Source organism: Musca autumnalis, unplaced genomic scaffold (assembly GCF_047663935.1).
Source record: "Musca autumnalis isolate F117 unplaced genomic scaffold, ASM4766393v1 scaffold_2, whole genome shotgun sequence".
Taxonomy (NCBI): domain Eukaryota; kingdom Metazoa; phylum Arthropoda; class Insecta; order Diptera; family Muscidae; genus Musca; species Musca autumnalis.
The window spans coordinates 261,700,592-261,710,946 of NW_027411755.1; the positions used below are offsets into that span (position 1 = coordinate 261,700,592).

Genomic DNA, 10,355 nt, shown 5'->3' on the forward strand with positions numbered 1-10,355 from the left:
GTTTACCAAAGGAAATATTCTTTCAGAGAGGCTAATGCAAAACACCCACCAAACTCTCTCTCATTTATTTTGAGAGAGGATTATTAAGGTAGATGTATTAGCAATCCGTTACAACAATGTCAAAAAGATTTTGCAAGAATTAATAATTTTCTTATTTTCTTAGCACAACTTCATACCGAAATTATTATTCAATGTATTGTTCAAAAAATTCCACAAATATTTACATTTTTCATTCATAATTTTGTTCTTTTGGTTCTTGCTTTAAAAAAAAACACTTTTTTTACATCTACCTTCATAATATTCCCTATAGTATACATAGGTTTACATAGTTCGACTACCGGTTACTCTCGAAACATTCGATCAATGATTTCGATCGAATCTCGTCATGCCGCTTTTTTATCGTGTCGAAATCTTTTTCACGAGCAAATACTCGATCGAATCGAATCACGTAATTAGGCCCCTGTTTTACATTTTTTAACGTTTTTTGCTTCTCCTGTAAAGTTTTGTGTTTGTGGGTTACGCCTTTGGGCATTTATTGCGATGATATATAAAATAATACAAGATCATTTTCACAGTTTTAATAATTTGTAATTTTATTATTAAACATAATTTAAAAAATAATCATATTAAAATCTACTCTTAACTTAAATAGACTGATCCTTGAAGGAACATTTTTGTTTTATTTTTTTTTTGTACAATGTTTTAAAAACATCATGACAATCTACTAGATACTATTTTGTGATAAAAACTCTTTTAGAATGTTGCGACAGGAAGCTAACAGCGAAGACGATTTGCTTGCTGCACTTTTACGATTTTTACGCTTCATTTCAGTCGTATGTTGTATGCTATGTAAAACTGTGTCCTCCTTTTTCACTGTTTGTGGGTATTTTTCTTCTCGCACTGGTAATGGTTTGGCAGTACCCTGTATAATGGGCTTATTTTTAGGTGTAAATTGAGCATCTGACACTGCGGAATAATGCATTAACATCATGCCAATGGCTGCAGTAACTTCATCTTCTGTATGTTCATTAATGCAAAGTTCTGTAAAAGAAGAGACCGAGAATATATTTTAGAAATGAAAGACTAAAATATATTTTATAATTTATTCTCAATGTAATAACTTACCCGCTTCTTGATCTAATTGTTTCAATAGATCCTTTTCGTCAAACATGCGTTCACTTTGACGGCTGTAGTCGTACAAAGAAAATTGGCTTGATTTGGCTTCCATTGCTGAACAGTGACTGATGACTGGTGGTCAGTTGCCAGTAAATTTATATACATTTTCTCCAATATACCTGTGACACGCGTAAAAATCCGCGTGTTCCCATTTTTATTACCTGATCATAAATTCTATTACAGAACATTTGTATTTATAATCTAAAGATTAACTAATTTATTTAGAGGCAGTTAGATTTTACCTAATCTAAGCACCGTTTACAGGACGTGGGTTTAACCACACATTAAAAATAATTAGCAGCTGGGTTTTGTGTGTTTTGTCAGTTCATGGAAAATGCAGGGGATTATTTGTGTATTTTTTCTTCGTTCGTAGGTACGTACAATACATTCAATTTCTTCTTGCAGATGAAAGAAATCGATTTAAATTAACAACAAAAACATTTCTACCTTACCAAAGTACATAGGACATATAAATTTATAACTATGTTATATTTTTAATAATTCTACGAATGAATTTCGAATAACTTCGCCACCTCATTTAGATCTTCATATTTCTTATTTTGATTAATAATAGTGCGCGCCAGACCAATGCGATTGAAGATATTCCACAATAGAATGCCAACAATTTTGTCATCTCTTAAATAGAATACAACACCTCGTCCATAATTGTCAGCTTGTTCTTCGTTGCATTTGACATCGGCTACTTCCTGACTAGGGGCTATGGGTTTGGTTTGTTCACCATCTTCCGTACTGGGCGACTCTGTTAGATTGTCTGTTTGTCTTTCAGTTTTTGTGCCAAGAGCAAAAACACCAACTGTGGGTAATGATGAGTCGATTAAGCCAATACCTTCATAACCAATTTCGGGACCCAAATCAGACCAGAACATGCTTTGATGGGCATAGGGTTTCTCTGCAGAAGTATAGAGTGGATCATAAAGAGATGTTGTTTGAGATTTAATTAAAATACTTACTCTTCCCCACCATATTCTCGCCTGCTAAACGACCCGATACCACAGAATGATCATGATGTTCTACACGTCTCCTGCCCAGCAGGGGATCATAGAAACAGGAAGCATCTCCAGCAACAAATAGATTGCGTCGTGCCTCCAATTCGGCATTGACTACAAATCCACCCAAATTCTTATCAACTTCTAAGCCAGAGCCATTTGCAATGTCTGTATTGGCTTCACAACCTACACAAACAACCACCTTGGAAATAAACAAAACTTAGTAATACTTCTTAAAATCTACTATCAATTTAAAGCTTACCACATCGGCCATTATAGTTTCTCCTGTACTTAAAGCTAGATTCAAATGTGCATTATCTCTTTGCACACTCTTCAAACTGGCATCGGGTACAACACATACTCCTTGGGCCTTCACCTTTTCCATAGTCCATTTACTCAGATAGTCGGGTAATATTTTGGACATATTGGCAGTTTCTGGGAATATTTGATAAATGCGACCAGCATCGGTTTTGCTTTTGTTGTAGTTGGCCAGAGAACAACTCAACTCACTGCCCAAGAAGCCGTTGCCAATGATAGCAACTGTCTTTTTGTTATCCAAATATTTGCGCAGTTTTTCAAAGTCCTCAGGTGTGCGATAGACCATTACTTTTTCCCTTACACCAGGTGGAGCATCTGTGAATATTTGCAGATTTTTGGGGGTGCAACCGGTTGCTATAAGACACTGATCATAGGTGATTTCATAGCCATCGCTAAGAGTGACAATACGTTTGGTGGGATCAACTTTCTGGACTTTGAAACCTTGGGCAACGGCAATACCACCGTTTTCACTATCGCTAAGTTTTGATGGTTCAATAAAGAATTCTTCAGGCTCAAAATAAAGGCTTCGTTCGGCACCAGTCCATTGCTTGAAACGATAATCGTTACTTATTTCTCCCTTTAGAGCGGTATACCATAATTCCTTGGACAATGGAGGTCGCATATAAGGTTTGTGATTTTCATCTGTGATCATCAGGACCTGAAAAAATAGAGGGGGTTAAAGTTGGGAGGTTATAGATATAAAGTAAACGATATATCAGTGCCGATCAAGAAGAGGGCAGCCAACAAATGTGGATGTATTCAAAACATTGGCAATTTATGACAGTGTGTTAGTAAGTTTGTATGCACGAAACAAATCAAAACATTTGCTCTCTTTCTTACGATCTTTCTGTGCGTTTGAGTCGTGTGTGTGAATTGCCGAAAAGCTTCGTAACCAGCAACAAGGGCATGTTCGGCACTACTTTATATCAACCATGAGAAAGTGCAAAACTTTTTTGTCAGTTAAACGCCAAACTTACTGTAATAGGATTCGTTAAAAGAGTGGGCTAATAAATATAAAGAGGAAATGTGTTTTACGAAGCAGATGACAACTGAAATCCACTAATGTAAGTAAACAAATTAAGATCGATGGTAGTAGTATTGATGTCCGAAGATTCTAAAGTAATGTAAGGGATATTTTCAGCTGTTTCTATACAACAGATCACCAATTAACATATGTTTTTGATGGTACAGCGTCTAGCCATACGCCATAAGAATAGTAACAAGTTGACGACGAGATATCAGGTAATTAAAAAAATCTATAATATTTGAATAGCCTCCTATGACTGAACTATCATGGCTCAATTTAATATAGTCATTATCAGAATTGGTCCATGTTTTGGTTTACCCTATTTTTGATGCTACTAGTTTCCAGAAAAATGTGAATAATTTACTATATAGTGCTTTCAATGCTGATATAAAACATTTTTTATGGGAATGGATACATTCAGAAAATAAGGCCTGAACTCACCTTGGCCTTGGCATCATTTGATTTGATGGCACGGAATGCAGAAAAGGAGGCAGTTCCACCTCCTATCAACAAATATGGAACATGTTTTGGTAAATCAGCTGAGTTGGGTTTGGGTATTTCTGGAGTCGATGTAGTTGTGGTTGTTTCTGATTTGTCTTTCATAAAGTAGTACATCTGTAAAGTTAAAACATGATTATTTTATGAATATTGTTTTATAATTCATAGCATACCAAACCGCCAACACCTAAAGCACCTGCCAAAGCTAACAGGATTGTTTTGGTCTTATCATCACCCTTATCTCCGCCTTCTGGTGTACCAGTGGGAGCACCAGATCCAGTCTTATCACAAGTACTATGCTCTTTATTTTCACTGCTGGCTTTACGACTGACATTACAATTCACCGCTCTTAGTACTTCTGTATTACAGGAAAGCCTGGGACGGCATAGCTCCTGTAAGAAAAATTAAGGAAATGAAGGAAATTAGATTTAAAAAAGATTTATGAATTGACTATTCTAATGAAGTTTTTAATAGTGAAAGAAATTGATGTGCTGATAGTTTTGGCATGGTTATGTTAAAAGATTTTGATTAAAAATTTAAAACAGCCACAACAACCCAGACAATAGTAATTTAGTGTCGAAACATATTGGTCACGTTATCGTGTGCCCAACGAGCTGTTTCTACCATGCTTTAGAAATATTTTGCATATGGTAGTCCTTATTGAAATGTTTTTCGGGTCTGTAAAAAAACACCTCTAATTCACGCATCAATGTCTTTCATTGGTAAATGTTGGTTCCATTTAGGAAGATCAACGTAAAACAAACATCTTGTCAAATCACTTTATAGTTTTCTTGTGATTTAATTTTTTGTTCATTATCCATAGACTGTTGATTTGGTGATGAAATTGTAGAAGGCATGCTTGAAAATGGTATGCCACATTCATTGAGTAATTTTGCTTTTGGCGAATTTGCAGATTTTATAGTACTTGAACTTTTGCTAGGACTCCTATAACCATCCGTACTTCTTATAGGATATTTTGTTTCACTTGCTTGATTTTTATTTTGAGTTTTTTGTTGCTTCTTTACCATTTGATATAGAGCGCTGTGTGCCTCGCGTATTGTCACTGAAAATGGAATATACCAAAGAAAATAACATGTTATTACAATTTTCAAGTTTATTTCTTCAGGATTTTTTATTGTACAATTTCTCTCCTCACTACATAACCTCAATACGTAACATTGTTCAACTTACCTGTTTTGGTCGTCGGATGAAATGCCGGTCTGCTGTTGCTGGATAATATAAATGCACGTCTGCATAACTGCAATTGAGTGCCTCTGAGGCTGCAAATATTCATTTTTGATTTGATAAATACGTTTTTTAAGTTATGTTGGAAGGACAAGATTTAATAAATAAATTTTTTGATGGTAAATGGAACTGTCATAAGTTTTAGGGATTTGTAAGTTAAATTTGATTGAGGGCGACAGCTGATATTGGCAGTGCTGCCAAGTATGACGATCAAAGAACAACCTAATTTAAATACGGTGCAGTACTACTCAAGCAATACAGTTTCTATGCCAGTATAACACTTTTGAGAATGTTTGAATTGTCCTGGTAGAACAGTATAATACTTTTGAGAATATTTCATGTACCATGGTATATTTCAACCGTGCAAGGTGGTGGTGCTACAGTTTTTGCAACTTTCTGTTCCACAGGATCTACAACATCAGCTATTTTCTGTTCAAGGGGCTGCTGTGCGATAGATTCTAAGGCCTGCGTACATAAGCTGCCTCGCCTGCTTACCTTGCTTACTTCTGATAAAAGAATAAAAAAGAAAAGGGCAACCCAGTTCGAAATTTCCTTATGTACGCATGCCTTTATTCCTTCACTTTCTTTTACCACACTCTTTACATGTTCCTGGGGAATGTGTATGGGTTCTTTGCGAACAACTGGAGCATCTTCCTTGGTGGGGTGTTGCATTTGATTAAACGCAACGTTTGAGTAAAACTTTGTGTCGTTTCTGGCAGATGCATAAAGACAAAGTGCTGCCAAGTTTTAATTTCTTCTTTATTCTTCGACCAGAAATGATTCAAAACTTTACTTAAACTTTGGATGTGTTGTCAGCTTTTTTGGATTGCCAATACAACCTTCACGACCTGTGACAATAGTACAATAGTTGTTGTGCTTCATCAGCTTGAGCATGGCACAATTACCCAGGTAGTGGCATCGTAAAATTTTGAATATGTTATGTCAAAACTTTCTTTATGTTGTTGGGGAAATTACAACAAAAATAATTTTTTTATAAAGGGATTTGACTTTTCATATTCGATCAGCTGGTGTGATACCACTACCTGGTAGTTCTGCCATGAGCTTGAGGTAAGGGTTGATCTTCCATAACAACTTTTTAGCTGCTTCTTCTTCATTTTTAGCTGCTATCTTAACGTTACGGAAAAATGAATAAAAAACGTCAACAAAAAACTGGAACAAATGTCAAAGTCGACGTTTCAGCCAATCAGAAGCCGGCAAGCATGTTACTATTTTTTACATGCTCAAATTTGTCGATTAAAAGTTTTTAAAGAGAGCGTCTTTCAGCGCCATTTTTATTTAAAGAGAACTGATCATTTTACTGCTTTTTGATGTACGGGAACGCTTTGTGGTAAAAAATGTGTAAAAGTGGTAAAAATTGTAAAAACTTTTTAGTTCTAGAACACAACTTATATCATAAAATTGAAAACAAGGACAAGAAATTTTATTCGCGTGGCTAAATAAAATTGTTGATTTTTTAATATGCAGTAAAACTTGCGAATGAGTGATTTGACAAATATTGACATTTATTGAAATTTGTTCTAAAAGTACGGGAACGGAAAAATTACAAATATTGTAAAATTTCTAGCTGAAATGTCGCCGTATCTGCGAATGGGATGCCAGCAATCACGATGTTAGATCAGCCAAACTTTTTAAGTAGAAGATAATAGCATTTTTGTTTTCGCTGTCTTAAGTTTTGGGTACAACTTTTTTCTATTTTTGGAACACTTATCTAACAATAATATTCTGGAGCATAACTGAAGTGATTTTTATTTTTTTTACTCTATTTGGTACTTTTCAAGGCATATTTATACAAAGTATGTAGAAGTGACAATCAGCTGTATTCTTACTTTTTTGTAAATTTAGTTTTCAAAATGTAATAGGGTCTACTCATGAAATTTGAAACTTCGAAATTTGCTAACATAAAATTCTTCTTTTCACCGTAAACGTGTAATAACAATGACCTACGACAGTATGCATTATATTTACATTTTGATTCAAATTTGTTCTATTTTAGGGGATTTCAAAATATATTTATGTTTTTCCTGAACAAATTTTTGGAACGACCCTATTATTTAATATTCATCTTTGACAATTAATTTTCAATAACAACAATGTTGTTTTTGTAAATTTGTTAGTTGTTGTAATTCATGCATTTACCTTATATGAATATGCCTTGGTACTTTTAAAATAAACAGTGAAGTTTTAAATTTCATACGTTTTTGTAAAACCGAATAACTACGCCTCAAAATTTCAAGGAATTGGTTCTATGCGATGACGAGATTTCATGGCATTTTTTTGCATTGGTACGAAGGAAGTCGTGAAAGATCTAATCTTTTCATTAGCATTTCAAATTATTAAATTATTAATCATATTTCGACATATTTCGCAGCGTGATAGAATACCAAAAATAAGAAGACACGTGTCCGCTTTTTCCTATCACTTCAACTTTCGCGGTTATGGGCACTCAAAGACCTGAAGCTTTGATGTCAAAAGGGATCATTTTGTCAGGCATATATCTTCTAAACCGTTTCTACATAGTTCGTATTTTCTAGAAAGTTGTTTATTGAGATCAAAGGAAAATTTTTCTAGTTGGTTGTTTGCTTCAATTTTGATCGGTTTGATATCTACAGACCCATAACCGCGAAATTTGAAGTGATAGGGAAAAACGCCGGGGCATGTGTCTTATTTTTTGGTTCTATCACGCTGTGGTGTCAGAATATGGTTAATAAACCATGACTCAAAGAATTACACACAGTGTAATTCAAGAAATAAGTAGAAACAATATTAATTTAAAATTGAAAATCAATCATCAATTTAATGTATTTCAATGTTATTTCTCTGTTACACTTAACATTATAGAATTAATTTCGGTGTGATTATCGTTGACCTTTGGACTTATTATCTTTTTACTGTTTTGTTTGGCTTCAGGTCAGAAATTGAAAAACAATAGATTTTTTGTTTTTAATTTTTATTTATTTCTTCCAATATTTCGATCATCGCCGATGAGCATCATCAGGGATTTCTTTAAGTTTCAAATGAAAAAAACAAGTAACATTTAGTTATATAAATGTATAAACAAAACAAGTAAGCCAAGGCTATAGTCGGACGGGGCCGACCATGTGATACCCTACACCATTTCTCCTGATAATTAGCTTTTCAAAAATCAAAATTTCTTTATGGAACAGATAAACTTATTGTAAGAAATAACTTTGTGGATTCTGGTACCGTATCACACCAATCTTAAATAATTGGTCTGTTCCTTTACTTTTAAAAGTGGTAAAACCGGCAAAAGTAGTAAATGTTGTAAACTGCTCTCATACAAATTGTATGGTGTCTGATGTAAAGGAACGCTTTCCGAGTAAAAAGTGGTAAAACTTGAAGATTCTTGCACGTAAAGGAACAGAGCTAATAATATAACAATTGTTTCACAAACATCACAAAAAGGAAAAGGGAGACTTATCTTATATCAATGAGTGAGTGTACCCCGATTCATTCACTATTGGTCTGTTCCTTTACTTTTGAAAATGGTAAAACCGGCAAAAGTAGTAAAAGTTGTAAACTGCTTCCATATAAATTATATGGTGTCTGAAGTAAAGGAACGTTTTTCGAGTAAAAAGTTGTAAAACAGGAAGATTCTTGCGCGTAAACAGAGCTTATGCTAAAATATATCGAAACATTATTGAGAAACATAAGAACTTTGGTTAGTCGAAAATCAGTTGTGATCATGTGAGAATATAGGTGTGTTCGCTTACTCAACAATTTGTACAGGTCCAGTAACTTCTTGTAAACGACTAAGGTCTTTTCCATTGTACTGTAGAGTAAACGAACAACTTCCAGTAAGTAATTCAAAGGCTTCTTTCTGCATGTAATTTGCCCTTGGAATGCTGTGAAAAATATACACTTTATGAAAGAACTCAGGAAATTGTATATTTAGCGAAGCTCAGGAGCATATATTATCCACAAGAATAACTTCATAGCGCTCTAGGATCTCAAAATTATATTCCCACTGCGGTTTTATAAACTACCAGACCGAAAAACTCAAAAAAAAAGCTGCAGTGGTCCGCGTTAACGAGCTATACGCGAAGTCTGATAACGGCAATTAATACTCAAATATGTTCCTATTTTGCCAAAAAGATATCATGGACAACAAAACACGTTTGATAAAGCAATAAAATGAAAAATTTGTATTGCTTATTCCATAAATTTTACGGTAATCTCAATATTTCATTGGGTTGTATGAACACTTTTTCCCTATTAATTTTTCAATTTTTATAGAATTTAGCGTTATTCGTATTATGGAATATATTTTTGTTCTATTCAATTTTGTTCATTAGGTATATGAAATAGAACTATGTACTTGGATTTTCATAAAAATTTTTCCTTATAGTACGTTTATATATAACGGGATTTAACAAACCCACTGGGTTTCAAATGTCAATTCCATTGCTTATATTTCAAATAAATCCTCATAAATAAGGTTAACCCTGCAAAAGGCTATAATATAAACACGGCCTTACCCTTAAAACTCGAGATTTATAGGGTGAATGTAGACTTTTTTGATTGACTGTAAATAAAAATTAAATACAAAAAATCTATTGTTTTTCAATTTCTGACCTGAAAGCCAAACAAACAAGCAAAAAGATAATTATAGAATTAAGATTGCGCGATCTTATTTTTAAGTTGCACCTTTCCCTGAGTGTACGAACCTATTATGATCATGACAAAATTACGTCAGGAATATCAATCTTTCCGTCAGAATCAATGAAAAACATACTGCAGACGATATGGAACCAATTATTCGACCATTCTGATTACTAAAATGGCATAAGAAGTCAACAATTTCGTAATTATTAATCGATTATTGTATTTCAGTTCTTGATTTTAGATGCTCAATTTTAAAAAGCCCACTTTTAGAGATGGGAAATTGGTAAATACCCAAATGGTAAATACCCATTAAAATGGGTAAATTGGGTAGAAATGGGTATAAACTACATAAACTAAAATCATGAAATTATGTAGATGCGAAAACGCGGTGTTTTACCAAATTTTAAATGACTATGAATAAAATTACCGTTTTTGGATAC

At 33.8% G+C, this 10,355-nt stretch overlaps 2 protein-coding genes across 3 annotated transcripts; both read right to left on the minus strand.

Moving 5' to 3' along the window:
• Positions 1-566: 566 nt before the first annotated feature.
• Positions 567-1,265, minus strand: LOC141391966 (uncharacterized). The gene is made up of 2 exons (XM_073964758.1): positions 1,126-1,265; positions 567-1,041 (listed from the first exon to the last, which is right to left on the minus strand). The coding sequence occupies exons 1-2, from the start codon at positions 1,226-1,228 to the stop codon at positions 725-727; spliced, it is 420 nt and encodes a 139-aa protein (XP_073820859.1). The 5' UTR covers positions 1,229-1,265; the 3' UTR covers positions 567-724.
• Positions 1,266-1,280: 15 nt separating this feature from the next.
• On the minus strand, positions 1,281-5,476 carry AIF (Apoptosis inducing factor). Of its 2 annotated transcripts, none has more exons than XM_073964757.1 (7): positions 5,218-5,476; positions 5,052-5,089; positions 4,200-4,418; positions 3,970-4,143; positions 2,446-3,159; positions 2,148-2,385; positions 1,281-2,086 (listed from the first exon to the last, which is right to left on the minus strand). In XM_073964757.1, the coding sequence occupies exons 1-7, from the start codon at positions 5,318-5,320 to the stop codon at positions 1,680-1,682; spliced, it is 1,893 nt and encodes a 630-aa protein (XP_073820858.1). In that variant the 5' UTR covers positions 5,321-5,476; the 3' UTR covers positions 1,281-1,679. The 2 variants fall into 2 exon arrangements, with proteins under 2 accessions (XP_073820858.1, XP_073820857.1); XM_073964756.1 differs by having other exon boundaries at positions 1,483-2,086; positions 4,806-5,089.
• Between the last annotated feature and the right edge of the window lie 4,879 nt (positions 5,477-10,355).

Excerpts from the sequence above, each read along its gene's own strand:
- LOC141391966 (XM_073964758.1), bottom strand. The coding sequence starts at position 1,228 with ATGGAAGCCAAATCAAGCCAATTTTCTTTGTACGACTACAGCCGTCAA. Across the intron at positions 1,042-1,125 it reads ACAATTAGATCAAGAAGCGG|AACTTTGCATTAATGAACAT; the intron begins GTAAGTTATTAC and ends CTTCTTTTACAG.
- AIF (XM_073964756.1), bottom strand. The coding sequence starts at position 5,320 with ATGAATATTTGCAGCCTCAGAGGCACTCAATTGCAGTTATGCAGACGT. Across the intron at positions 5,090-5,217 it reads TCATCCGACGACCAAAACAG|TGACAATACGCGAGGCACAC; the intron begins GTAAGTTGAACA and ends TTCCATTTTCAG. Across the intron at positions 2,087-2,147 it reads CGAGAATATGGTGGGGAAGA|AGAAACCCTATGCCCATCAA; the intron begins GTAAGTATTTTA and ends ATACTTCTGCAG.